We start from the raw sequence: 26,985 nt of genomic DNA, 5'->3' as shown, positions 1-26,985 counted from the left end.
CTAAAATGGTGTGAGGTCCCGCTGGAAGGAGCTCCAGGATCATTCTGGCACTGCCTTTTGGCATCCTGATGCCTGTCCTGCTCACTTTGGTGTCCTACAGCCTCGGCCTTTTCTCTGCCCTCAAGACTGGTTTTGCCAAAAGCAGGTTCAAAACCTTCTCCATTTACTTCTCACTTTCTTGCTGAAAAGCTCTTCTTTGGGACAGCTGTGTTCATCCACTGCTATGTCACTTCAAAAGAGTGACCCTGGCAGGTTGTCAGCAGGGTGAAACCCATAGTTTCAAATTCACTGAGGCAATCTGGGATGAGACCTGCATGGTGACCCACCTGCAAGCCAAAGGATGCACCTTGCCTCTACAAACTTAGAAACAATTTCAGATAGAAGAGAACTAGCAGCTGCTCACTGATTTGTAGGAAGAGAGGACACCAGCGAGTCCTTCAAGATAAAGATAAGCTGTGTTATGTTTTCAGTTTGTGACGGAGCAGAGTGCAGGCCTAGCACAAGTGCTCCTTGCCTGAGAGCCAGCGTGGATGAAGGAAGGAAGTGCAGTGTGGTTGCAATCATGTATGAAACCAACTGCTCCAATGTCGAAGGGTTGGGGGTCTCTACTAGACTTTGCTGCTTTGCAGGAAACAGATGAGCCAAAAGAAGGAAAATCTGTCTCTTGGTTACTCTTCCGCAACCGAGGGGATCTGCAGCACCCAGTGGCTCCCCTTGGTGCTTCCCACCTGGAGAAGGAGACCCTCTCCCTGGGGCACCACCTGGTGAGTTAATTCAGCTGAGGGGTGTCAGGCAGGTCAGGGGCCTTGTCTGGTTTATTCACATTGGGATCTTCTCCCTTAACCCAAAGCTGATGGAAGTCCGGGGTGTCTCACCTGGCTCTGCTTTACCTACTGCCCTGCCCAGCTCCTCCTGGCACTGTCCTGAAAGAACCACCAGCCCCATGGAGTGGTGGAGACCCATCACCATGAGTGAGCGACTGGACTGCGGGCTGTCACTGTCTCAGGGATACGGGGCTCATCCTGGGATGTCGTCAGGGTATGGGATTCATCCTGGGCTGCATGGGAATAGTTCAGGTTTGCACAAGAGTTGTTACTGGACATTTAGGAGAGGAGTCAAAGTTGGGGAGAAGGAGGGATTGAAGTTGTTTGTGGCAGTGTCACCTCTCCTGGGCTGCTCCTGAAAATCCTGGAGCTGAACAAGTGGCCATCCTGGTCAGGGTGTGGAAGGGGTGGCGGCTGTCCTGTTCGAGGTGTTGAGGGAACTCTGGCCATCTTGGTCAGGGCGCTTGAGGGGGACCACAGCTGCCTTGGAGTCTGGGGATCCCAGGGAGGGTGGCTGTGGCCATCTTGGTTGGGGCATCCATGGTGTCTGGATCAGGGCACTGAGGAGTTGGTGGCCATCTGAGCTGGGACACCGGGTCTCGGTTGGGGCCCCTCAGCTGAGTGGACCATGGGGTCTCAGCTGGGGCACTGAGAGGACCAGGACTATCTCCACTGGGGTACTGAGGGGACTACAGCCGCCTCTCTCGAGGCACTGAGGGGACCATGGCCAGCTTAGTCCCTGAGGGGACTACGTGAGGGCACCCGTCCTTGACGCCCTCCCCTCGCAGAGGCCTCCGCCGCCCCCCCAAGCTCCCTCAGGCCTGGGCTCGCCCAGGGGCCACCCCCACTCCCCCCTCCGCCTGTGCAATGGTACGGCCCGGAGAGCCGCCCCGCCCCGCCGCCGAGCTCGTGGCCGTTTCCATGGGGACGGAGAGACGCCTGCCAGCGGAGAAAACCGGGGGCGCTCATTGGCTCCACGTATCGGGGAGGGCGGGGCAGTCGGAAGCACCGCCCAATCCGGAGGCCGCCCGCCTCCCCGGCCCCGCCCCGCGGGTTAAGGCGGCGGCGGCGGTTTCCGGCGCGGCTGTCGCAGGCGGAAGCGGGGGCGGCGGCAGCGGCAGCGCGGACATGGCGTCGGGCGGCGCCTGCGGCTCCCGCTCCCCCTCCCCGGCCGAGCGCCTCCCCCCGCCCTTCCCCGAGCCCCACGGCGGCGACAGTGATGCGCCGGGGGCGGCCGACAGCGACACGGAGGGCGAGGACATCTTCACCGGCACCGTGAGTGCGGGCCGCGGACGGGGAAGGCGGGGGGGGGTAACGCACGGGGGGTAGGCCCGGCCCGGCCCGGCCCGGCTCGGCTGTGAGGGAGGAGCTGCGGGGCCGGGCCCGGCGGTGCCTGCAGGTGGGCTCTTCGCTGAGGGGCGGCCCGGTGCCTGCAGGCAGCGGTGTGGCATCCTCTGGGTTTGGTTAAAAGGAAAGAGAAGTCCCCAAAATAAAAAGAGGTATGTGTGATGCTCCTGGGCTCTTGCTCCTGCAGGGAGCCTGGCATCCCCTCCCTCCCCGAGAGCCCCTTAAGCGACTTGGGTGGCTGTGAAGGGGTGCCGTGGGGGCCAGGTGGGTGCCCAGGGGTCAGGGAGCAGGTCCCCGGGGAGCAGGCGGCTCCCTTGGCTGCGGGATTGTGAAACGGCTTGTGCCAGGCCGGTCTCTGTTTCCCCGGGGTTATAACCTGTCAATTCTTGCAGAACCCAAGCGTCTCAAAGGACCCCGTCAGTGTGAAGATGTCCCTGCGTGGCTTGGGCACAGCTCTGGGGGCAACTGCCTGCTGCTTGACACCCTCCCACAGCAGGGTCAGAGTAACTCATGAGCGGGTTGTCTCGCTGGTTTAAAACCTGGTGGCAGCCACAGCTCAGTGTCTTTGCTGCACAGCTTGTGAGCCTTCACAGGGAAAAGCCACATCTTCCTTCTCCCAGCATCAGCTCTTGTCCCTTCACCATCCAGAGGGTCCTGGTGAGGATGACGTGGTGGTTGCTGCCTTCAGTTGGGTACTGGGAGATGAACCTCTCTCTGCAGCGGGGTGAGATGACAGGAGGTATCTGATGTCTCCCACTCATGGTGAGGAGGCTCACCAATGCTTTGGTGTCCTCCCTTGCCTTGTACTGGCACAGTTGGCTGCAGGATGGTCTGGAAAGGTTTGATGATACTTGTTCAGCAAACCAGGTCACTGTGTTGCTGCATAAATTCCCTGCTGAAGGTGGAGGTGTGAATGGTGAAGGGTTTCAGCTCCTTGTTTCTAATAGTGTCCTGTGCATGAATCCCTGGTTGCTGAAGGCTGTTGGCATTAACTCATACCAGCTTTGGCCAGCTGCGCTGGTGTTTGCTCCAGACAGTGACCAGCAGACAGGAGGGGAGTTAAAACACTGGCTGGAGTTTTCCTAAGCTGAATCCTTCCCCAGTCAGCCGCTGGCCTCAAGTTCTTGCGCTTGGTGTCTGCACCGAGCGAGGATCTCTGGTAGAGGGATCGCAGAGGCTGCCTCCTCCAGCAGTCTGGTTGCTTGAATGCTGCAGGTACTAGGGTTGATTTCCTAAGCTCTGTGAGCTGAGGCTGGTCATGTTGATCCCTGCGAGGGCTGACACCGTGGCCTTTGCCTGCCTCACCCAGGCTTTTTCCAGCCTGCCTGCTCCTGCCCGCAGGGCAGGAGTTGGTGTTTCTGGCAGGAAGCTCTCCAGAAACCTTCACCTGTCTGCAGTTTCCCAGCCCTGATGAAAACATGGCTGGGCTCAGGCAGGCCTTGAGCAGACGACCATGGCCACAAACACGTGAACCCGCCTGCTGCTGGGAACGGAGCTGGCCTGGCCAAGCTTCTCCTGCTACCGGCACAAAGCTGGAGTTGTCTCTGCCTGTCTCTGCCCCACTTCTGGTGGAGCTCCTGCCCTGGTGCTGCCCTGATGTCCTTGAGCCCTGCTTGCTCAGCAGCAGGCTGTCTTCTGCTGGTGGCTTAGCAGCAGGGAACAAGGCAGATTTGGGGAGTTGTGGGTAGATTTTGCCCCATGTGAGCCTGTGAGGATGAAACTCTTGTATTGGTCTGGACAAAACAGAGCAACAAGGTCATATGTTTTGAAAATAACATGGGAAAGTGCAACCCTGGTCTTGCAAGAAGATGCTGGTACCTCTGGCTGGCACCAGGGTTTGGTGATGGTCTTGAACTTCTCGGGACCTTTCTTTGTTGAAGAAATGGAAGATGTAGTAGGTGGCTAGTTGCTTTGTGGTAGAGACAGCCTATGAAAACAGATGAGTGCCAACTGCCGCAAGCTTTCATGCAAATAAAGCGACCCTTCGCCAAAACTGGAGTCTCTTAAGCTAAAGCAGCTTATCAGGTGCTTAGTGTTGTTGAAGCAACTGTTATAACTAATACTTGTCTCTTCTTTGCGACCCAGTGGCTTTGCTTGTCTGTCTGCCCTTGAGCCTTAGCAAAACACTTTCTGTGAAGCAGGGGAGTCGGGCTGGCGAGGCAAATCTACCCAGCTGCTGGCGTTCAGGTGGCTTGACAGCGCTTAGCCGTCATAGAGTACCCAGCAAAGGAGTGTTTGGATCAGACACAAATGTAACTGGAGCTGGACCTCATCAGTTGATGAAGTTTGGATCCCTGTGCGACCACAGTCCTCTCTAGGACTGTCCTCAAGGGCCAGCTCTTCTGACACAAGGCCTGCTTTCCTGTAGTAAGCATCAGGCTTTCGCTGGGGGACCTAGGCAGCTTCTGCCTGCACACGTGATGGTTGGGGTGTGCTAAATCAGGCCTCTGAGATGGCGGGTGTTGTGTCATGGGCTGATCTAAAAGAGGCCGTGGCTCTTCTGCAGTAGCAGATGGAGAAGTAGGAACATGACGTGGTACTTTCATAGTCTTAGAAACTAAATTTAAGGCAGAGTGAGAACTGGTCACGGTAGAAAAGCACATAGCCCTTTTCTGCGTTTGGGAGCTGGGAGACTCATTAGGGAAACTTCAGAGGCCACCTTACCTTGTCCATCTAGAGTGGGGTTTGCTTACCAGCTTGAAGAGCTCCTGCAGAAACAGGGGATCTGAGTGAGATGCGCTACAAATGTCCCTAACATAGGTCGCTGGTGGTGGTCGCCCTCTTGTTGGCTTGGGCACTGACTGGACGAAGTCCCTGTGGTGGTAGTACTTTTGTTGACTTGGGCACCAGTCTGAAGGACCCTGTGGTGGATCTGGGTGTGATGTTTGGCGTGGGTGGCTCTGCTCCCCACCCTCCATCACTAGCAAATATCTCACTAGCTCATGCCTATAACCGTTGTGATCCAAGCTGGGAGCAGTCCCAGCTTTCTCCTCCAGGAAAACATCCTAAAATATGGGAGGACTCAAATGGCACTGGTGTTTTACGTACCCAAAGACTTGAGCCTACCTCGAAGAGGAGCTGCATTGGCACTGCTCTCTGTGCTCCTTCAGGAGCAGTGCGAACTGATGATGTTTCCTTGCTGAAGAAAGTAACAAGGAGCCTGTTGGTTCGGAGTCGCTGTTAATAGTGCTCCATTTACTGGTTGTCAAAGACCTGTTCTGTTCTCCGCTAAGACGTTAAAGAATAGCACTTGCTGTCCAATTCTTGCTTGGAATAACTTGTACTTGCTTGTCTGCCTGCAAAATGAGGGAGGATTCGTGATACCAGCGTCTGTAGCGCTTGCCTGCAGCAGAGATGCAGAAATAGTTTTGCCTTGTGGAGGGGTAGACTGGTTGGCGTACAAGCTCTCGAGTGGGCTTTCACCTTGTCCCCCAGCCTGGCCCCAGTGGCCAGGACGGTCCCTGTCAGCGAAGCTGCATGCCCAAGGGGCTGTTTGCTGTGACAGGATCAGCTGTGTTGTAAGTCCCGGCCCTGGGGCTCAGGGCTGGCTTGTCCCAGCTAAGCTGTACGTAGTGAGCGTGAGCTTTGGGTCACAAAGCATGGTGTGCAAGACTTTGCCAGAGTCACTTTGCAAAACACAGAGAGCCATGGCTGGCTTTAGTCCAGCTGTGACAGCCTTGCCTCTGCTGTGAGCAGTGTTGTAGGAGGGGACGGTGCGGCTCCATGAAGCCGGCTCCCAGCAGTGCCGGGGCAGCGGAGTCCGTGAGCTCCTCTGGCACCACTTGGAAGTGAGCTGCTGTGTTGAAGCACGGCCTGGCTGCCTTCGTGCAGGCCCTAACCAGCCCTCTGGGGAAGGACAGCTTGGCTCGTGGTAGCAGTTGAACTGCTAGCACAAGTTAAGCTGCTGACAAGGCTCCCGTGGTCCCTGGCATCTTGCCTTCGGGCAAGCAAATCACCGCAGGTCTCTGCCGCCGGCGGTGACAGTTTGGCTTTCCCAAGGGACCTCCTGTCAGCAGCGTGCTCAGCTCACTACGGTTAAGCACAGGAGGCTCTCTAGTGCTGCCCACCTACCTTGAGGTGGTGTTAGTGCTGGTGTGCAAGTCACTACCTGGAAATGGCATGGCTGGGTGTGTTACGGGCATTGTAAACAGGAGCTCTTCGTGTACTCGACTGCCTACTGCTCCTGACACCTGTAGTGGAAGGACTGGGGTTGTGACGATTGGCCAGTGGGCTGGCACATCCCAGTGACCTGATAGCTGCTCCCGTTCTCCTAAAAATCGGGGTCGAAACCAGCTCTGAAGTTTCGCATGACACTTGGTGTCCCTAACGGCTCAGATGCCTCAGTACAGCCTTGCTGGCAGAGGTCATAATGCTCAGGGGTGGGTGCAAGGGAAGCAGTCTGTGCTGTCCTCCGGCCACTCTGCTCACACGGTAGTGACCCTGTGTGGCAGCAGCTAGGAAGGTGAGCTGTTTGGTCCTCCAGCCTCCATCCCTCAGTGTAAATGACCTCTTGTTTATGTGTCTTTAATTCTCTTACAGAGCAAGCCCGTGGCACTGAAAAGGGAATCTCTTCTCCCTGTGAGCAGCACCTCCAAAGAGAATGGGGTTCGTGTAGAGCAAGATGATCAGGACTTATTTGCAGGTGGGTCTGTATCTGCTGGGTGTTTACTGGGGCTTTCTGAACTCTAAGCCTGGAGTGATCTGGTTTTAAGCATGACATGCAGGTCATGGGTATTTCTGGACTATCACAGGCCCTTATCTCAAACTTGTGTTCCAGCCTGCTCTGAAAGCACTAAGCTCTGGTGGTGTTTTTGGGAAGGTCGGAGTAGCATAATCATGCAGCAGGATTAACTGTTTGGAAGCTGAAGAGGATTAAAATGGGGTTTGCTTTAGTTTTGTTGCCTTAAACTGTAAGGTGGTGAGTGTCTTCTCAGAGTTAAAAGACTTTTGTTCTCTACCTTCTCCCTCCATGCAGGTGGAGGAAGCATCTCTAGTAGAGATGTGGCTGTTGCCAAGGAACAGGAAAGATAACACCCCTCAGCAGAGGAAAATGAGGAGGGTCAGGCCTTCCCCAGCTCTGGTGTGGCGGGACACCTCTGGCAGAGGCATCTCAGAGTCAATTCTGGAGACACCTGCTAACAGATGGAAGTTTTTACTTCCTCTGAGTGGTGAAGTGTACTGGGAAGGAGCCTGCTTTCTAGGCTGTCCTACGTGCTGTGTAAAAAAAGTCCAGCTTGCCTTTAGCTGTTCTAGGGTGCAGCTCCTCTGGCATACAGCAAGGAGGTGATGCCTGGCTCCTTCTAGAACAAGAAGTTCATTGGATTAACTTAATGTTCTCCAGCAGGATTGATCAAATGCTCTTAGTGCAGTGAAGATGCATTGAGTCATGCTCTTCCCAATGCTTACAGGTGTCGTGCCTATGGATTTTTTTTTTTTTGCTAGTTAAGACTATTGTTGCTCCCTAGAGCCTATGAACTTCTCTGAGAATATTGAAATTACCTTTCCGGAAACCCAAAGTAGAGACGCTGACCCTTGCGAACTTCTCTTGACAGATGCTACTGTAGAGTTGTCTCTAGACAGCACGCAAAACAGCCAGAAGAAGGAACTGTCCAAAGCATCCAATCCTGCCCCCTCGTTAGAAGTAGCTGCAAGCTCTTCTTCTAGAAACCCTCCAAAGAGCTATGAGGAGGTGAGAATTGCTCTGAGCTTTCCAACTTGCCCTGCTGGTTTCAGACTGTAATTGGCAGGAACCTGTCTGTTTACTTAGTTGTAAACATGCATCTTAAATTATGCAATTAATGTAATTGCCATGTTGGATGCCCTGGCTTGTATCTCAGGCCATCAGTCTGGGACTGATACCGCTGAAGTGGGGTTCAGATCAGCCTGATGGAATTCTTGCTTGTGTTGTGGTGCAGACTGCTTCCAAAGCTGAAATAGCAAGCAGCTGATCTGGTCCTGAGCATCCGAGCTCTGACTCGGACCTCTAGAACGCTGTATTGTCGCAGATGGGGCAAGTGGTATAGCTGCTTTTGTCCATGTTTTTAGAAGAAACAGTCTCCCAGGTGACATGAGAGCACAAGGACCTTAAGTGGAACTTGTAGTCTGGTTGCCAAGCCCAGTTAATGAGGTGGTACTTGGCCTAAATCTGGGTTTTCTCCTGTAGAGAGACAAACTATCTTGGAGACAAGGAAAGTGCTCCTTTTCTGCCCCAAGCCCCGCTGAGCTCATGAGGATGGACTCCATAGTGCCATCAGGAGTAGTGTCTCAGTCTGGCTTCAGACTGGCTTAAGTGAAGGAGCAATGCAGAACTAGGCCAGGATGCTGAGCTGATCAGTGAACTGATAAGCTGTCACCTTCAGGTTCATATACCAAAGGCCATTTGAGGCCAGTCTCAGCTGTGCTTCGCCCAGTCCTTTAGCAGCATTCCACTAACGAGGCACTGCAATGCTTGCTAAGCAAGCCTGAAGCCTCTGTGGTCTGTCAGAGGCAGTAGTGCTGGTACAGCTGCCCACCGGCCTTTAGCAAAGCAGGATATGACAAGACCTGTTCAGACGGAGTCTGCCTGTTGCTATCCATCTCTGTGTGCCTACACAGTACAGCTTACCTTCTGCACAGGTTCAGTATCTTACGCTGTTTCGGATGAGAACTGAAGTTATGATGTAAAAGAGCCCAAAGGGAGCTATCTTGTGCAGAGCTGAGGCTGGACTCAGCAGAGTTTCACCTTGGGGCTGAGCAGTCTGAGCAGATAGCGGTGTAGTAAGGACAAATCCAGTTTGGGATCCTTGGGACATGTAGCCTGGACACAAGTGAGAAGCTCGAGGGCTTTATAGAATGGCCGTGGCCAGACTGAGGTGCCAAAGACGCCCGGGCAGTGTGACAAGCTCACCGCAGTGTATGGGACTTCACAGTTTGGGGTGGTTTGAAGCCTGGCTTTCTAGTTTTAACTTGCTGTCCTTGTGTGCTTCATCCAAACAGCTGGAAGAAGAGGAACAGGAGGACAAATTTGAGCTGACTGTAGGAGTGAGTGACCCAGAGAAAGTTGGTGAGTTAATGTCCTGTCCTGCTGCGCAGTGAAACACAGTTAGACAAGCTTGGCTTGGCAGTAGGACTGAATGCAGCTGGCACCTTCATGTGCCACAGCTCCAGCTTTTGAGCTGTCTCTGCAAGCGCAAACTTGATCCTGGAGTAACTTCTCCAAGACTTCTTCCAACATCTCGAAGTAATGAAGCTACACAAAGCAAAATGCCTAGGTCCCAAACGAGCGAGACAGAAGCAGGTTCTGGAAGGCCAGGGGCTTCAAAGGCAGACAGCAAGGAGTGGGTGTTCTGGGAGGGGGAAATGTGATGTAGCAGAGCTTGGTGTCTGGAACTGTGGTGACCAACTTGACTTGACTGCCAGTCAGCACTGTCCTGTGTAGGCTGGCAAGGGGGAGGTAAAACTGCCTTAACCTAAAACTGAGTGTATTATTCCATGCTCTGGCACCTTTCCCTAGCAGCTGTGCTTGCCAGGGAAGCCGCTCTGGCTTCAAACTGAGAAGCAAGAGGGTTTCTCTCTGATGAAAGTGGGGATCAGAGGAACTTGGCCAGCTACGTGGCAGTCCTGGGGGGCAGAGAACCCACGGTAACATCTGATCCCAGCCAGCGGAGCAGCCTCGTGAGTGGCAGCTTGTTCTCGCTCTGTGGCTTGTGAGCTCTGGAGCTGGGAGGTGCACTGACTTGTAAATCGGAGGTATATTGGGGGTAGCATCAGACCTCTGAGGATGCCCTTCAGTTGAACTACCAGGTAAACAAGGGGATTTCTGTGTTAGCTGGAGAAAACTGCCCGTGATGTTTCAGAATCCAACCACAGGCAGCCAGGGGCTGTCTGACTTGCATCCTCTGAATAGACTGCTTCATGTGCTGTACAGCCACCGAATTGTTGCGTGCTGAGCAGATGCGTGGAGTCAGCCCAAACGCTGTCGGTGTAACAAGCGCTTGATTGTCAGTGTTGGCTGCCATAGGAAGGAAAAGGAGGGCTAAGCAGTCAGGTTGGGGAAATGCCTAGTGGGCAGGAATCCAGGGTCCCGCAGTGAGCTGCTGCCTGTGGTTCTGCCTGAAGATTCGGGGCTTCATCAGGCCGAAGATTGGAACCACTGAGGCAGGCAAAGGGCAGGAGATTGCCAGAGCCTTGTGCTTTGCATTCAGGTGATCGTGGAGAGTGCTGATCTTGTGACACTGATGCCTTGTTTCTGTTTTCCCTAGGGGATGGCATGAATGCGTATGTAGCCTACAAAGTGTCAACACAGGTATGTCTGACTCGTCGCTCCTGAGAGGGGGGTGCCATTATTTTTCCATGCTTGAAGGCAGCTGGACTGTCTGCTCTTAGCCAAGCCAGCAGTGCCCTAAATAGACAGGAAGCCTAAATGCCTTGTTACATGGATTCAGGAGTTACAGCTCACCCCTACAGATCAAAGGATGAGCCCAGCTGAGAAATAGGTTTTGAATCTGTCTGAAAGGAGACTGTCTTTTTTTTCCAGACATTTACCTCTTTGCAATCCTGGCTGATACTGATGCTCAATGTTGGAGTGAGCAGCAGGAATGGCATCTGTTAGGGAGAGCCCTAGACACTGGGGCTGTTGCTAGAGATTTTGTGCCGACAGTCGCATCAAATTAAGCTGACCGGAACTTGGCTCTCACTGAAGAGCTGCTGCTGTAGCTTGTGTCATGTCAGGACCTGCTCTCCTGGGCTAGAAAAGAGCAAGAAAACGAGCCTTCTGCAGCTGCTGCCCTGCTTGGAGCTTTGGGGTACTGCTCTGAGCTCTGCAAAAAGTTGTTCCTAGCTGTCTGTACAGTGGCTGCTGGACTACAGGCATCTTGTGGTCTGAAGCTGATGGTGTGTGAAGGGGACTAGGGGACTTGTTAGCCTCCACTCTGCAAACACAGTCAAAAGCCACTGGCAGCCCCTATAGTCTTAAGTGTGACCTGACAGCAGTCCCTGTTCCTGTGTGGAGCAGGGATGATGGGATTAGGCAGCAGGCAGGGCTTACCAAGCAGCCTGCAGCTGCAGTAACAGCTGCTCTGTTGTTTAGTGGCATCAGTACTACTGCTTGGTCCAAGGAGAACTGTTAGGAGGTAAGTTGCTGAAAACCTAGGCTAAAGCTTGCTCTATTCATTCCTCATATCTTGCAGAGCTCAAGCTGTCCTACTTCATCCCCAGAAGTGACAGCAGATAGAGCTAGCAAGGCTGTGCGTGCAGGGGCAAGCTTCCCTGGGTGAGTCTGATCTGAGTCTCGTCTCTTCCCCCAGACAAGCATGCCAATGTTCAGGAGCAAGCAGTTTTCAGTGAAAAGGAGGTTCAGTGACTTTCTGGGTCTCTATGAGAAGTTGTCGGAGAAGCATGCCCAAAATGGGTTCATCGTTCCTCCACCGCCTGAGAAGAGTCTCATAGGTGAGTGGTGGAGGTTCAGAGCGCTGGAGCTGGTCCTTCTGACGGCGAGCTTTGTGCCCGAAGGACAGGCCTGCCTGCAGTCTCAAAGCTGAGAGGGAAACTGCAGAGCAGCCATGGGAAGCAGGCATGGAAAATAATCTGGGTTCTGTGACATAGGCAAAACTCTGGTTCTGTACTTGGAGCTCTGGGTCTAAAGCCTTGTTTGAGTTCGCAGATGCCTCCACATCTGCTTGATGTAGAGTAAAACCTCGTCCTCTGTGCTGTCACTGAATTGCCGTTCACTTGAGGAACCTGTAACCCTTCCAGTCCTGCCTGGCATTGCTTTGCGTCTTTTCTGAATGTCAACTGCTGCTAGATGTTAGGTATAAGCAGATTTTAAATTTCCAAGTAGTTCTCGCTGATGCAAGGTCTAATTCCTGTTGTAAAACGCCTCTCCTCTGCTGTCACCCTGATAGTCTGTACATTGTCACAAACCACACTACGCTGTCTGATGAGTTTGAAGCCGCTCATTAATTGCATCTTCCTTCTGTGCTAGGAATGACCAAAGTGAAAGTTGGGAAAGAAGACTCCTCCTCTGCAGAGTTCCTAGAAAAAAGACGGGCTGCTCTAGAGAGGTACAGACCCCAACAGCTATCCCCTCGTGCCTGAACCAAGCAAGGGACCTCTGAAAGGTCAGACTGGCTGCACTCTCCTCCCTACATGAGAAAAGCAGTCTGCTTCTAGGTCTGCAGCAAACCTGGAGGCTGCTGAAGAGTTGCAACTGCAGGGAGTTGCTTTGATTCTGTAATACAATCTCCTGCTTCAAAAACCTCTGCTGGTGTTTGGTCCAAATCTGGCCAAACTCCACTGACAAGGCAGGGAGAAAACTGAGCTGTCTCAGGAGCCCAAAAATATGATGTTAGGTACTTGTGCAAACAGTGCAGATCAGGTGAGAAGCAACTCGATCTCTGACTTGCACCCTGACTAGGCAGCCACAAGTGGCCTTTGGTCTGCTACCTGTGGTGACTTGCAGTTAGCACTGGGATGCTGATCCCCTCCAGCCTCATCCTCTGAAAGATACGTTAAAGTGTCATTGTTAAAGATGTAAGGCTGGATCTTGGTCACTTGGAGAATCAACTAACTTTCTTGCTATAGCAAGTATTAATCAAAGGTCTGGCAGGTCTGGTCTTGCAGGTCAGTCTCACTAAGGTCCACAGGGAGCTAGGACTCTTGGCGTGTGAATGACAACAGCTTGTTGGGCCTGAATTCCAGCTACTGAACTGCCATTTCAGAGTAAATAACAAGTGTGTTGCAGCTCGCTGTGATGGCTTGGAGGCCAGATTTGCTACAACCACAGTAACTCCTGTTGTGTTCCTCTCCACAGGTACCTACGGAGAGTGGTCAGCCATCCAACAATGCTGCAGGACCCAGACGTCAGGGAGTTCTTGGAAAAGGAGGAGGTCAGTAGTGTGCAATAACGTAGCTACAAGTACCCTGGAAGCGCAGAAGGAAACTGTACACAGGCAGTTAGCGAGGTGTGGCGCCTCAGAGCTCAGCAAGAAGCAGCAGAACCCTGTAAGAGCTCTTAACTAACGATGAGAACAGCTGTGGTGGGTTGACCCTGGCTGGATGCCAAGTGCCCACCAAAGCTGCTCTGTCACTCCCCTCCTCAGCTGGACAAGGGAGAGAGAAAATACAACCAAAGGTTCGTGGCTCAAGATGAGGACAAGGGAGGTCACTCAGCAATTACTGTCACGGGCAAAATAGACTCAACTTGGGGAAAATTAATTTAATTTATTGCGAATCAAATCAGAGTAGGGTAATGAGAAAATAAAAATAAATCTTAAAACACCTCTCCCACCTCTCCCCTCCCTTCTTGCCGGGCTCAGCTTTGCTCCTGATTTCTGTCCCTCCTCCCTTTCCAGAGCGCAGGGGGCAGGGGATGGGGGTTGTGGTCAGTCCATCACCCATTGTTTCTGCCGCTCCTTCCTCCTCAGGGGGAGGGCTCCTCACACTCTTCCCCTGCTCCAGCGTGGGGTCCCTCCCACGGGAGACAGTCCTCCACAAACTTCTTCACTGACCTTGGTGTCTGCAGAGTTGTTTCTCTCGCATATTCTCACTCCTCTCTCCAGCTGCAGTTGCTGTTCTGCAGCGACTTTTTTTGCCGCCTTAAATATGTTATCACAGAGGTGCTACCACTGTCGCTGCTGGGCTCGGCCTTGGCCAGCAGTGGGTCTGTCTTGGAGCCAGCTGGCATTGGCATTCTCGGATATGGGGGAAGCTTCTAGCAGCTTCTCTCAGGAGTCACCCCTCTAGCCCACCTTCTACCAAAACCTTGCCATGCAATCTCAATACAACAGAACTCTTTCTTCTGTGTCAGTGCTTGTCTAAGCACTGTACACTCCTAAAGGGCTCTGACCTAGCTTGCATACATCATGGTGGGGGCACGCATTATGAGCACAGGTAGCCTTTGTTCTCCAAAATCCATGACAGGAGTGTAGCCTGCTGTTTGGAGGTGAGGGAGGTCCCATGCTGGCTTGATCTGATGCTCAGATGTTAAGGGAGAGCTGGCTCTGTACTGAATATGTGGCTGATGAGGTCCCTGCTCCTCCAAGGAGAGTGTGACCGTGCCCAACTGTGCACCTGATGTGGAGGAGTCATTCTTAGAGAGGCTGAGCCCTGGGGAAAACCCTAGTGTGAGTGATTCCAGCACTAATGCTGTGCTGGAGGGCTCTGAGGTAGGAGCAGGCATCATGGAAACACCTCACTTTGCTGCTGAGCAGATGCAACTCTGTCTGGAAAATAGCTGTGGCTGGTGTAGAGTATTTCCCACCATCAAAGCACCGCTCTGCTCTAGTGTCCCCCAGCAGTGTGACCTGCTCCTGGCTTTTGGAGAGATGCTCCGAAGCACTTCTGCGTGCCTGTGTGACCTGTGGCAGCTTGGGCAGCCCTCAGTTCAGCGATTCAAGTAGCGTGGCTGGTTCTTACAGATCTCTGTTACCTTGGCCAAGCAGAACAGTGGGCCCCAAGATTCAGTGTAAGGTTTAGGAACTCCTTATTTGTTTGAAAATCACTGCGGTCCCATTATTGGAAATACTGTACATGTGTGTGTATGCCACCGCTCAGGCACTGTCTGGCTAATCCTTTGCTGTAGCTGTGGTGTGTGGGTTGCTGTGTGCAGAGAAACCCACCTGTCAAGGGACCCACAAGGGAGAACGATGCCACTGTGGTGCTTTTATCTCCTGGCAAAGCAAACTTGTCTGTTTCTTTATAGCTACCAAGAGCAGTAGGCACCCAGACCCTGAGTGGAGCAGGAATACTGAAGATGTTCAACAAAGCTACGGATGCTGTCAGTAAAATGACCATCAAGATGAACGAATCGGACATTGTAAGTATCAGGACACCTCTGGGCTGTCCTCGTCCTCGCTCCGGAGCTGTGTGCTGTCCCCAGCTCAAGCTTTTGGGTGCGAGATGCAAGGAAAGCTCCGCAGCCCTGCAGCGATGCCGTCTGTGGGAATCAGCTCGGGGTTTACCCGTTTCAGTGGTTCGAGGAGAAGCTGCAGGAGGTGGAGTGTGAGGACCAGAGGCTACGGAAGTTGCATGCTGTCGTGGAAACTCTAGTGAACCACAGGAAAGGTAACAAGCTCGGTACCGCTCGCTCTGTAGCTTGACCCGTAGCAGTTAAGGCTTGTGCGGTGCCTGACTGGAGGTCACCAGTGCGCAGGTGTCCTGGGAGGCACTTCTGAGAAGATGTGACCCTGCTTCTTTACTGTAACGGACTCTCAGTCTCTTCATCATGGGAGACAGAAGTAAAACAGTAATCCCACCTCTTCTGTCCGGCCCTACAAGCGTAGGATGATGGTGTTGAAGTGACCCAGCGTCCTGCTGGACAAAGGCTGCCGTAGCAAACCTCAGCAGAGCTATCTTATTACCAATTCTGAGCTGTCCTCTGGCAGGGAGCAGGGGTGGTTTTCTTCCCCTGCATGTTTTGGCTGACTCCTGCAAAGCTGTGCCTGTCCTCTCACTCCGCTGCTTCCCTTCTCCCTGGCTGGAGTTGCCTAGCCCTCCTCCCACCGTGCTGCAGAAGCTGCCAGCTCGGGCTGAGACAGTGCTGGCTTTTCCAGCTGATGTCTCCTGGGGCTACAGAAAAGCAGCTCTTTGGGCCGAACTCTAGGCTGGGGCTTTACTTGCAGAGCACCCGGTGTTGTGAGGCCCCTCGGTTGACTCTCTCATTCCATTCACTAGAGCTAGCATTGAACACAGCCCAGTTTGCAAAGAGCCTGGCCATGCTGGGGAGCTCAGAGGACAACACGGCCCTGTCCCGGGCGCTGTCCCAGCTGGCTGAGGTGGAAGAGAAGATTGAACAGCTGCACCAGGAACAGGCTAACAATGACTTCTTCCTCCTGGCCGAGCTCCTGGGAGACTACATCCGCCTTCTCTCAGTTGTAAGGGTAAGCACGCCTTTGGGGCAAGCTCTAGGCTATTGGTCCTAGTACCAATCTTAGGCTTAGGTGTGCCAGGAAGCAGCTGGCCACCTAAATTCAAGCACAGGGCGTGGCATTGCCTCTGACGTCTCCAGGCAGAGGGCAAGCTTGCTGCTTGTCCAGAGGGGCACATGTTGGAGTGGTTAGATTGGAAAAGCGGGGTAGGTGAGGCCTGGCTGCGCTGCTGTTCTCCAGGGGGGATGTGGAGCAAGTTCATGGCTTGCAGGTGAAGGCTGCGGCCGCTGCGAAGGCTGTGAGCTGATAACCTGTGATCTGCGTGTTGCAAATAAATCTGTCAAGCACCTACTGGGGAAGGGCTTGAGTCTTCGAGTCCTTGCAGCCTGCCTGGTGCCTCCTTGCTGGAGACCCAAAGAAGCAAGTCCCAAGTAAGGTGTAAATCTGGCAGGCTGACTCGTTTGTGCCCCAAATGTCTGGCCTCTGAGCAGTCATTTCTGGAGGCTAGAGGCCAGAACACAGCCTGGTGAGTAGGCGTGAGGCTTCCTGGTCTGCCAGTCTGTGCTGGGAGGTGTGGTGGGTGCTCCAGAGCAGGACCAAGATCTCTGGTAGTGCTGGAGGTAATAAGACTTCTCTGGGATGTTGTGGTAAGGAGCCCTAGTGTTGCCTCAGACTAAAGTCTGAGGCCTGTCTCTGGCCTGCTCTGTCCTTCTGACCAGGCTATCAGACACCACTTTCTGCTTTTCTAGCTCTTTCCCACAGTCTGGCTTGGACGTGTTCAGAAGCCTAACGGAGTCTTCCTTGCTTGGGCTGGTGATTTGCAGGCCTGCTAAAATCATCTGGCTTCTGGAGATCCAGTGTGGGACGGGCAAAGGCAGCTCTCTGCCCCGGCCGCTTGGACAGCAGGACTGAAGTGGGCCGGTGCTGAGCTTGGGGCTGGGCTGGATGCTGTGCCTGGGCCACTGCCAGTTCAGTGGGTGTCCTCAGGCCTGTCCGGGCTCACGCTGAACCGTGAGCATAGCTGGAGCTTTTCTCCCCTGCCAAACCCTAGAGCAGGTGGGCAAACCCTGCGCTGCCAGCCCTCTATGGAGGGAGGCCCCAGAGCTGCTCCTGAAGTGTGAGTTGGTTGATGTTGAACCTGGGCTCCTTAGAGCAGCCCATGTTCTGGCTCCGCTTTGGCTACGCTGAGAGGGGTCCAGGAGCTCACCGGTGAGGCAGCTCTGCCGTTAGCAGATGTCCCCTGTGCCAAAGGTTGTCACTGTCAGCAGAGCCCCTTGCAGCTGCCTTGCTGCTGCCGGTGTGGTGGCAGAGCAGCGCTCAGTCTCTCCTCCTTCCTTTCAGGGAGCCTTCGACCAGCGCATGAAGACCTGGCAGCGGTGGCAGGACGCACAGACCATGCTGCAGAAGAAGAGGGAGATGGAGGCCAGGCTGCTCTGGGCCAACAAACCCGACAAGCTGCAGCAGGCCAAAGAGGAGATCTCAGAGGTAGGGAGTGAGGAGCGCTGGCGTCTGCTTGGCTCCTTCCCTCCGTACTCAGCTGCTGAGCAGTGAGAAGGGAACCTTTTGAGAAGGGGATCTTCTGAGCTGAAGGGAGGGGTATCTATTGCCAAGCTTGCCTCAAGGGATAAGCCAGCCTTGAGCAAGCCCTGTGGGAAGCCACTGATGCTGCAGGAGGAGCTGCTCATGGTCCCACCTCCCGTGGCTTCCTTGCTGAGCTTACAGCAAGCAGGGAGGACCAGAAATGCCAGGCTGTGCTCCAGCAGTGCCTCTCACATGAACAGTCGTGGCTACAAAACTGCTTGGAGAGGACAGCAAGAGCTTCCTCCCCTCCCCTCCCCTCCCCTGGAAACAGCACGCTTCCTCTCTCCACAGTGGGAGTCTCGTGTGACACAGTACGAAAGGGACTTTGAGCGGATTTCTGCCGTCATCCGCAAGGAAGTGATACGGTTTGAGGTACGTTTGGCCCAGCCCTCGGCGTGCGGCCCTCCAGCTGGTTGGCCTTGATGTGCCTTGGCTGGGAACACCAGCCTGGGCTAGCCAAGGGTCGCCTGGGCTAGCCAAGGGTCTCCCGGGCTCCTGACCTCGCTCCCAGTACAGCAGTTGGCAATATTTGTAAATCTGGACATGTGTGAGTTGGGGCATCGCTGATGTCTTTTGGCTAAGAGGGGGCTTCTATGCAGAGAAGTGTCCCCGTTAAAATGAAGGTGGGTGGGCGAAGATCCTCAGAGCCATCAGGCTGGGAGCAGAGACAAGCTTCATCCTCAGCGTTTCAGGCCCTTGCGCTGGTCTCTTCGTGGGGCCCCAGGAGGAACAGGAAAATCCTGATGGCTTCTCCTTCCCCCCCGCCAAAAGCTGGAGGGTCTTGGTGGTTCATTCAGCCTTGTACTCACTCCTGTGGCCATCTCTTGCAGAAGGAGAAATCCAAGGACTTCAGAAACCACGTCACTAAATACCTTGAGACGTTATTAAACTCTCAGCAACAGGTGAGTAGCCCCAACCCCTGCCATGGTTTTACCTCTGGAAGCTCAGCAGTGCGAGCTCCTGCCGCCAAGTGTGACCCCCCGCTGTGGGTGCGTCCTGCTCCCCGGGTGCGGGAGGGATGAGCCCCCACAGGCTGGGGCAGGGCAAAATCGAAGCCTTGCATCCCCCTTGATGCCTTTTTAGGGGGGGCTGTGCCCTGTGGAGGGACTTCTGCCCCCCCCCCAGATGCTTCTCAACTTGCTCCAGGCTTGAACTGTGCTGGCAAAGTGCCTGCAGGCTCCTGACTCTCTCCCTCTCTCCTCTCTGCAGCTGGTGAAGTACTGGGAAGCGTTCCTACCCGAAGCCAAGGCCATTTCTTAATCGGACTGAGCAAACGAGTGTACCTGAAGTTTGCCTTTTTTTTTTTTTTTTTTTTTTTTTTATATACACTATACCTCTTCCTCTTTTACACGTGAACAAACCCTAGTTAAACACTCTGGAGCTGGTAGAGGTTTAACCCCCAGACGAGCAGCTTGCAAGCCAGTAACTCTTCTAACTGTATATTTTTCATTTAGCAACATATATTTTCTTACTGAAGAGAAACTAGTTTCCTGCTTCGAGACCAGACCTGCAGCAGGGGGTTAACAATATATGTAAAATGTATATTTTTCAGGCTGGGTTTTAGGGCTCTAATCACTATCTTACTCCTGCAGTGCCATTAAAATTCTGTAATAAAACTTCTATCAGGGCAAACAGCCTGTGTCTGTTCGTGGGCCGGGGCGGGGAGGGGTAACGGCTGCAGGGTCTGGCGGAGGCGGTGGAGCCTCCTGCCTTGTTGTGACGGGACGGGGGTGACCTTGGGCACGGCCCCAGCCACCTGTCCGGGCTCCTGATTAAGCTTTGGCTGTTTTTAGGATCTGAGCTCAGTAGCTCAAGGGTAGTGGCCCCTCGGCGTGGGTTCGTGGGGGGACCTGGCCCCCAAGAAGCCAGCGTGGAGCCTCTGGGGGCTGTGATGCTCCTTCCCCCCTGTGGCCAAGGGGCAGTTCTTGCTCCTTCAACCCCCCACCCCCCCCAGGGCCCCCGCTCGGGATTTCATCAAAACCGATACCCCTTCTGCCTGCAAAAAAGGAAAAGGCAGCTTGTGCTGACTTCCCACTTTCCTTTCCCCTTGTCCCTGTAGAACCTGGTCCCTGCGGTACCTCCAGGCTCCAACCCCCTTCCCCCGCCTCCAGCCGTTGCGGCGTTTGGCCCTGGGGGCTGCAGGACCCTTCTTCGGGGCGCTCTCAGCCTGGCTTTGGGGTCCCCCGTGTCACCCGCTGGGTGCCGAGGGGCGGCGGGTGGCCCGGAGCGGGGCTGCCCCCGGTGCCGGAGCCCTTCCCCGGAGGCTGCGGGAGCGCAAAGCCCCGCGGCCGCCCCCGCTCCCCCCGGCGGCCCCGGGCGGCGGCGGCGGCGGCCCCGGGCGATGATCGCCGTCTCCATCCCCGCGGCGGAGCCCCAGGCGGCGGCGCGCAGCCCCGACAAGGCTCACACGGTGAGGGGCGCCCCTGGGGCTGGAGGGGGTGTCTCTGGAGCGGGGCGGGGGGGGGGGGAGATCCCCTTTGCTGCAGGGGGTGAAGGTCCCTGGCTGTCCCCAAGGCGCCCTGCCTGCCCGGGGGAGGGGGTGCTCCCACTCTCCCTGAGGGGTTGGAGGGGGGGTCCCTGCCTGTCCCCGGGGGTCTCTGCCTGCTCGGGGGGTGCCTCCACCTGCCCCAGGGGTTGGGGGGCTCTGCCTGCCCCCCTCTGTCCCAGCCTGCTCCCAGGGGTCCCGTCTGCCCGCGAGGGGCGTATGTCTCCATCTGCCCCGGGGATTGGAGGTCCCCAAGTGTCCCCGGGGACCCCACATGCCCCAGGGGCTGGAGGTCTCTGGCCCTGGGAGGGTCCCTGCCGGGGGCACCCTCTGCCCTTGAAAGTGGAGGGGTTCCTCTACCCTGGGGGGGGTCCCCTCTGGCCCCAGAGGGGTGTGTGGGGGGTCCCTGTCTGCCCCAGGGTCCCACCAAGTTTCTTGGGGGCTGATGGTTCCTGCCTGTCCCAGCTCCTCTACCTTTGAAGGGGGGTGGGGGGTGTCCCTGGACTTGGGGATCCCCTCTGGCACCGGCGGGTTGGGGATCCCTGCCTGCCCCGGGGTGCCCCCACCTTCCCCCCTGGGAAGTGGGGGGGATGGGGTGTGTGGAGGTCCCTGTCCCACCCGCGGGGCTGGAGGTCCCTGCCTGGGAACCCTCTGCCTTTGAAAGGAGGGGTGACCCTGGCCCGGGGAGCAGGGGGTCCCCACTCGGGGGGTGTGTGTGTGTGTGTGTGTGTGTGTGTGTGTGTGTGTGGGACGTCCCCACCTGCCCCAGGCAGTAGTGGTCCCAGTGGGGGGGGGGGGGGGGCACTCAGGGACCTCCACACACCCCCCCCCCCCCACCCCCCCCCCCACCCCCACCCCCTTGCCCGCAGGGATGGGCATTGTCTCCACTTGCACCAGGGGTTTGAGGTCCCCGGGGTGGGGGTGGGGGGTGGGGGTGGGTGTCCTCACCTGCCCCGGGGGTGGAGGTTCTCTGCTTGCCCTGGGGTGCCAGGGACACCCTCTGTCCTTGAGAGGGGGCCGGGGGGGGGTGGGGTGGGGGGGGAGGGGGGAGGGGGTGGGGGGGGGGGTGGGGGGGGGGGGTGGTGGGGGGGGGGTGTCTCCTCTGTCCCCAGGGTGTTGGGGATCTTTGTCATCCCCAGGGTGTCCCACCTGCCTTAGGGGGACCCTCTGCCATTGAAAGCATGGCATGTCCCTGGCTGGGGACCCTCACTGCCCCTGAAGAATGGGGGTTTAGGGGGATGGGGTGGTGTATCCCTGGTCTGAGGGTTCCCTCTGCCCCAGGGGGAAGGGGGGGGGTGGGGGTGGGGGGGGGGGTGGGGGGGGGGGGTGGTCCCCTGCCTGCCCCAGGGGGGGGTGGACGTCCCTGTCCCACTCTGGGGGCTGATGATGTGTGTGTGGGGGTGGTGGTGGTCCATTACTGTCCCCAGGAGGTCCTCACCTGCCTTGGGGAAGGGTGGGTTGTCTCCCCCTGCCCCAGAGGCTGGAGGTCCCCATGTGCCCCTCCCCGGTGTCCCTGCCCTCCCCAGGGGGTTGAAGGTCCCCCGATTGCCCCAGAGGCCCCGGCTGGGGGTTGGAGGTACCTGCTTGCTTCTGCTCTGGGGCAGGTGGGGGGGTTTGTGTGTCCCATCTGCTCCTGGGGTCCTGCCTGTTCCCCACGGTGTCATCAGCCCCAGGGGGTTGGGTGGGTAGGGGGTGTCTCTGTCTACCCTAGAGGTTGGGGGTCTCTGCCTTTCCTGGATGATGGGGTGGGGGTGGAGGACCCCACATGCCCTCCCCAGGCTGCGGGAGTGTAGGAGGGGTGTGTGAGTTGGAGGCCGATGAGGCTGATCCCAGCACAGGTGTTCCGGGTGGAGGTGCTGTGCAATGGCCGGCGGCACACGGTGGCGAAGCGCTACAGCGAGTTCCAGGCGCTGCACAAGCGGGTGAGAGCCCCAGCACCACGGGGGGACACGGGGAAGGGGACACCAGCTCCCCGGAGCCGGGAGGACCAGCCTCGTCCTCCCTGGTCCATCCTGACACGACGTCCCCCCATGCTCTACCTTAGATCAAGAAGACCTGCAAGGTCCCCAACTTCCCCCCGCGCCGTGTCCCCAACTGGATGCCCAAAGTGCTGGAGCAGCGCCGGCAGGGCCTGGAGCTTTACATCCGGGTAAGATGCTGCCCACCGGTGGCTTTGGGGGGTTTGGTTTGTTGTTGTTTGGTTTTTTTTTTGGGGGGGGGGGGGTGCTAACCCCCCCGAGTGCGTGGCAGGGTGTCTTGTACCACAACAAGGAGCTGCCCCAGGACGTGCTGGACTTCCTGAAGGTGCGGTGTTGCCAGCAGGACCCCAAGGCCAGCAGCCCCCCGTGAGTAGATGAGCAGCAGACAGCGCTGCTGGGATGGTCCCCCTCACCCGTGTTAAGCACCCCAAGACAAGGGGTTGGGGACGATGGGGACGGGCAGGGGGCTGGTACGTGGCCGGGTCACGCGTGGTGAAAGGGGGAGGCTTCGGTGGGCACTGAGGTCCCCTCTGCCGTGGCAGCACCGGCCGCCTGCCCTCCCAGCGCCCTGTCATCGGCTTCTGCAGGGACCCGTACGTGCAGCCACCGGGCACGGGTAAGGAGCGGGACCACGGGTCCCAAAGCCTCCCGGGGAAGAGGCTCTTTTGGGCCCCCAAAACGTGTTTTTCCTTTAATGGGGCCTGGGAGGGAAACAAAGCTGCTCCAGCTCCCGCCTTTCCTCACAGACCTGCTCCCCAACACCGTCCTCAGCGGGGTGCTGCAGGGCCTCTACATCCCAAGCTGCACCCCCAGCCAGGCAGCGCCCCAAGCCCCCGGCCTGACGGACTCCTGTGCACCCACCCAGCACCCAGGGCCACAGTGGTGAGCGGCCGGGCAGCAGAAAGGATCCCGGCGGTAAAAATAACTCCTCCCCACTGGGATGGGGCAGGAAAAGTGGGTGGGAGAAGCCAAGGGGTACAAGTGGGAGCCACAGCTGCTCCCCCAGCCAGCGCTGCTCCCCCATCAGCATCCAAAGTGCCTTTGTTGGGAGAGCAGGAGCTCTGCCTTCTGCCCTCATGCTTCAGGGTTGCGGCAGGAGCCTTTGGACCCTCAGCTGTGCTTGGAAACCCCTCAGCATCTGGGCTTCAGTGCAATAAATCACTTGGGCTGGATTGGCAAAGGATCACTGAGCTCCGTCATTCTGCAAAGCAAATCCAGGCCCAACCGCGGCGCCTCGCTGGGCTTGATGAAAGGTGAAGGAAGGAAGTTGAAGGGTTGAGGGATGCACCCGGCTGAGGGACACTAAGTGATCTGCACCCCTCTGAGGGCAGGAGAGAGGCAACTCTTTTAAAAAACACATTGGTCACATTTATTGGTGCATGTGCTTCTTACAAAAGTGATGGGCAGAGGAGCCAGTGCCCTGTCGTGCCTGCTGGCCGGCCGGGAGGCGGCCGGGCGAAGGCGGGGGCCAGGCTGTGGGGCACCGCGGCTCTGCTGCTGCTCACCCGCCCCGGGACGACGGGGAAGCACACGGAGGGGGAGCAGGGCAGCCCCGGGGTCACAGCCCTTGTGGTCGGGTCCCTCGCGGAGCGCAGGGCCCCGCGCCGTGTGGCGGGGCCGGGAGGGTGGGTTACTCTTTGGCGATGGCGAACGGCTTCTCCACCTCGATGGTGCCGCAGTCAGCGATGGCGACGTCCTTCAGGGGCTTGTCCCGGCTGTCTGTCTTCGTGTTCTCCACCTTCCTCACCACGTCCTGGGGAAAGCAGAGGCACGAGAGTGGGGCAACGCTGGGCATGGGCAGAGCCACCTCAGTGCAATCCCTGTCCCAGAAGGCACCTCCCAGCCCATTTCTCCACAGCGCCCCGCCCCCAGCCAGTTGCCAAGGCAGCATCTGCCCGGTCCCGCTCTCCCCCTGGGCATCACCCCTTTAGCACCCATCACCCCCTTACCATGCCCTCCAGCACTTTGCCAAACACCACGTGCTTGCCGTCCAGCCACGGCGTCTTCACCGTGGTGATGAAGAACTGGGAACCGTTGGTGTCCTTGCCGGCGTTGGCCATGCTCACCCAGCCAGGGCCATAGTGCTTCAGCTTGAAGTTCTCATCGGGGAAGCGGTCCCCATAGATACTTTTTCCTAAGCGGGGGGTGGAAAAAGGCTGTGTTGCTCTCCTGGAAATATGTCAGGGTAGGGGTGATGATGGTGGCGCTCTCCACGGGCTGGGTGAGGTGAATGAGCACATCTGGAGGGGGGAACTAACTACCAGCACAGCAGGGAACCGTGAGCTACCTGCTCCTGGAGGGAGCTAAAAGGAGCTTGGCAGGAGGGATCATGCCCCCAGGGGACTGGAGCAGGAGGCTGTGAGAGACCAGACCTGATAAGAGCTTACAAGCCCAAATGCCAATATCATCGACTTAACTAATGTTTGCTAAGTGCTGGTGCAAGGTCTGAACTCTGCTGCTACCGGACTAAATATGTCCTGGCAGCCAGGACACCTGGCAGAGGCACCAGCTGCTGCAGAGGGAAGTTTTCTTACTGAGGAGTTTCTGGTCCTCCCATGGCAGAGGGCACAGTTCCACGGGGAACGTTCAGGTACCAGCCAGCCAAGCCTCACTGCGCCCATCCCTCCCCAGCACCCGGCTCTGCTTCGAGGCCAGGTCTCTAGGAGCTGCGTGCCCACTCCTGACCACTGTGGCACCACGCTCCAGCCCCACACTGGTCCCCAGGCATAGCCAGGCAGTCGGTCGGGACCACGGCCTGCGTCTCGCTTCACGTCAGCAGCTGCATCCTCGGGCTGGCGTGGGGCAATTTACCTCCAGTGCCATCTCCACGGGTGAAGTCTCCTCCCTGGATCATGAAGTCCTTGATCACACGATGGAACTTGCTGCCCTTGAAGCCGAATCCTTTCTGGGGGCGGGGAGGGAGAGAACGGAATGAGGCAAAGGGACGGCCCGGAGCTCCCTCCGTCCAGCTCTGCCCCAGGGCAGCAAGCAGGAGCATCCCAGGGGGCTGGGGGAGGCCCAGCCTGGCAGCTGCTGGCCCCTCACCTCTCCGGTGGCCAGTGCCACAAAGTTCTCCACTGTCTTGGGCACTGTCTTGCCAAAGAGCCCGATGACGACGCGGCCCACATCCTCCTCACCGATCCGCAGGTCGAAGAACACCTTGGGGGGGTGGAGGGAGGTTAGAGGGGCATCAGCGGAGCCCCCACCCTGCTGGGCCCGCCCACCTCCGCGCCTCACCCAGACCAACCGGGCCCAACCTCGCTGGGTCGGGCTTCCCCCCCCTGCACCCCCCAGGCCCCTCTCCCCCAGACCTTCACCCCGGGCCTCCCCCGCCCCAGCCGGGCCCGCCCCGTCCGTCCTCGCCGGGTCCCCCCCCGCCCCGACCTTGGCGGTGACCTTGGGTCCCTTCTTGCGCTCGTCGGCCCGCGAGGCGGCGGGCAGCAGGAGCAGGAGGGCGGCGCCCAGCGCCGCCGCCGCCACCAGAACCTTCATCCTGCGCCGCTCGCAGCCCGGCCACAGCGCCCTCCGCGCCGCCTGCATCCGGCTCCGCCCGCCGCGCCCCCCCGCCGCCCCGCGTAGTGGTACGCGCCGCGCCGCGCTCCCCGCCCGCCCGCTCAGGCCGCCCGGGCGCGACCAACGGCGGCGGAGAAGGGGGGTGGGTGGGGGGGGGAGGAGGCACCTTCCGGCCGAGCGGGGGCGGTGCCGGCGCGAACCGCCGGGCGGCTGCCACGTTGCCCCTAGCTCGGCAGCAGCGGCGCGGCCAATCAGGAGCGCGGATGCGCGCTTCTGATTGGCCGCCGCGGAAGACGGGCGGGGCCTCCTGGATCGCGCTGGCCAATGGGCGCGGCCGGCGGCCCGCGGGGGGCGGGCACAGCTGCTCGGGGCGCTGAGGGGGCGCTGAGGGGGCGCGGGGTGGGGCGGCGACACAGCGACCGGCGGGACGCGGCCTATGGCGGCCCTGCCGCGGACCGGGCCTCGGAGCGGGCCCCGCGGCGGGGATGGAGCCCTTGAGAACGGCTGTGAGGAGAGAGGCCGCAAGTTCCCTTCAGTCCCCGCTGTGGCCGGCCTGGAAGCACCCGGAAGCGTTTGCAGCGTCGCTGATGTCTAGCTCAGCACGGCCCCTCAGAAATCCTGCAGTTGGGTGCACAGGGGGGAATTATGATTTTTTTTAACGGCTACACAAATCGATGTTGGTCAGCGTTAATCGCCCAGCATACAGACCTCTAAAGGAAGAGCCTGGGGGGGATGCGTGTTTCCAAGGGCCAGGGAAAGAAAGCTTGAGGTTTATCCTCCTCAGAGCACAGCTGTCCCAAGAGTAATTTTTAGGTAGGGGAAATGAAAGTTCATGCTAAAAATACTAAGTTAAAGGCTGGGAAATGAGGAAAAACGTGCCAACAGACAGCGTGAAGCAGTTTCTAAGGGCGGGAGTCACGCTGCAGGTCCTCTCCCTGTCTAGATGCAGTGAAAGCTGCTTCTGGAAGATGCCACGTTTGGCAAATAGGTGCCACCTCCTTAACGTTTTTCTCTGTACTGAGAAGAAATAAGCAGCAGCTATTTGTATGCTGGGAAACACCCCAATCCTGGTGGTCGACTCCACGGGAGCGGCACAGCGCTTCTCCTTTCTACGCAAGATCCTGGCAAGCGGACAGGTGCAGAGGAAGGTGGCACTCGAGGCAGCAAGAGTTGGGCCTGTGTCATTGTCACCTTTCCCCCGCAGGCACAGCTGCCAGCACAGCGTGTGCCGAGGGACTGGGCTGGTGGTGACTTCAGCTGGAGCCCAAGGCCCTCGGCCAGCAGATGGGCGTACACAGTGCCCTTCCACTTGGGGAAGGGACGCTTGATGCCCACAGCACCAGCTGTAGATGCTATTCCAGAGACATGATAGCACGTCTTGGGGTGGTTCACAGCTTTATGGCCCAAGTAAT

At 57.3% G+C, this 26,985-nt stretch overlaps 3 protein-coding genes across 5 annotated transcripts; 2 read left to right on the top strand and 1 right to left on the bottom strand.

Annotated features, from left to right (window-relative positions):
- The first annotated feature begins 1,922 nt into the window (after window positions 1–1,922).
- Window positions 1,923–19,228, top strand: SNX1 (sorting nexin 1). The gene is made up of 15 exons (XM_074880433.1): window positions 1,923–2,099; window positions 6,711–6,813; window positions 7,724–7,860; window positions 9,147–9,213; window positions 10,412–10,455; window positions 11,456–11,597; window positions 12,133–12,211; window positions 12,961–13,036; window positions 14,851–14,964; window positions 15,119–15,212; window positions 15,822–16,027; window positions 17,357–17,500; window positions 17,888–17,968; window positions 18,427–18,498; window positions 18,806–19,228. The coding sequence occupies exons 1-15, from the start codon at window positions 1,953–1,955 to the stop codon at window positions 18,854–18,856; spliced, it is 1,557 nt and encodes a 518-aa protein (XP_074736534.1). The 5' UTR covers window positions 1,923–1,952; the 3' UTR covers window positions 18,857–19,228.
- A 298-nt stretch (window positions 19,229–19,526) lies between these two features.
- On the top strand, window positions 19,527–23,240 carry SNX22 (sorting nexin 22). 3 transcript variants are annotated; one of them, XM_074880539.1, is made up of 6 exons: window positions 19,527–20,006; window positions 21,920–22,003; window positions 22,126–22,230; window positions 22,353–22,426; window positions 22,603–22,676; window positions 22,807–23,240. In XM_074880539.1, exons 1-6 carry the CDS (start codon window positions 19,938–19,940, stop codon window positions 22,944–22,946), a joined length of 546 nt encoding a protein of 181 aa, XP_074736640.1. In that variant the 5' UTR covers window positions 19,527–19,937; the 3' UTR covers window positions 22,947–23,240. The 3 variants fall into 3 exon arrangements, with proteins under 3 accessions (XP_074736640.1, XP_074736641.1, XP_074736639.1); XM_074880538.1 differs by having other exon boundaries at window positions 19,534–20,006; window positions 22,332–22,426; XM_074880540.1 differs by lacking the exon at window positions 21,920–22,003 and having other exon boundaries at window positions 19,530–20,006; window positions 22,332–22,426.
- A 165-nt stretch (window positions 23,241–23,405) lies between these two features.
- On the bottom strand, window positions 23,406–25,646 carry PPIB (peptidylprolyl isomerase B). The gene is made up of 5 exons (XM_074880537.1): window positions 25,445–25,646; window positions 25,106–25,219; window positions 24,872–24,965; window positions 24,010–24,194; window positions 23,406–23,813 (listed from the first exon to the last, which is right to left on the bottom strand). Exons 1-5 carry the CDS (start codon window positions 25,598–25,600, stop codon window positions 23,691–23,693), a joined length of 672 nt encoding a protein of 223 aa, XP_074736638.1. The 5' UTR covers window positions 25,601–25,646; the 3' UTR covers window positions 23,406–23,690.
- Between the last annotated feature and the right edge of the window lie 1,339 nt (window positions 25,647–26,985).

Source organism: Strix uralensis, chromosome 11 (genome assembly GCF_047716275.1).
Source record: "Strix uralensis isolate ZFMK-TIS-50842 chromosome 11, bStrUra1, whole genome shotgun sequence".
Lineage (NCBI taxonomy): Eukaryota > Metazoa > Chordata > Aves > Strigiformes > Strigidae > Strix > Strix uralensis.
Note: the sequence above shows the minus strand (reverse complement) of the source record. Positions and strands in the feature narration are given on the sequence as shown.

Excerpts from the sequence above, each read along its gene's own strand:
- SNX1 (XM_074880433.1), top strand. The coding sequence starts at position 1,953 with ATGGCGTCGGGCGGCGCCTGCGGCTCCCGCTCCCCCTCCCCGGCCGAG. Across the intron at positions 13,037-14,850 it reads AGTTCTTGGAAAAGGAGGAG|CTACCAAGAGCAGTAGGCAC; the intron begins GTCAGTAGTGTG and ends GTTTCTTTATAG. Across the intron at positions 14,965-15,118 it reads AGATGAACGAATCGGACATT|TGGTTCGAGGAGAAGCTGCA; the intron begins GTAAGTATCAGG and ends TACCCGTTTCAG.
- SNX22 (XM_074880538.1), top strand. The coding sequence starts at position 19,938 with ATGATCGCCGTCTCCATCCCCGCGGCGGAGCCCCAGGCGGCGGCGCGC. Across the intron at positions 22,231-22,331 it reads GCCTGGAGCTTTACATCCGG|GGTGTCTTGTACCACAACAA; the intron begins GTAAGATGCTGC and ends AGTGCGTGGCAG. Across the intron at positions 22,427-22,602 it reads CCCAAGGCCAGCAGCCCCCC|CACCGGCCGCCTGCCCTCCC; the intron begins GTGAGTAGATGA and ends CTGCCGTGGCAG.
- PPIB (XM_074880537.1), bottom strand. The coding sequence starts at position 25,600 with ATGCAGGCGGCGCGGAGGGCGCTGTGGCCGGGCTGCGAGCGGCGCAGG. Across the intron at positions 25,220-25,444 it reads GACCCAAGGTCACCGCCAAG|GTGTTCTTCGACCTGCGGAT; the intron begins GTCGGGGCGGGG and ends CACCCCCCCAAG. Across the intron at positions 24,195-24,871 it reads CCGTGGAGATGGCACTGGAG|GAAAAAGTATCTATGGGGAC; the intron begins GTAAATTGCCCC and ends CCCCCCGCTTAG.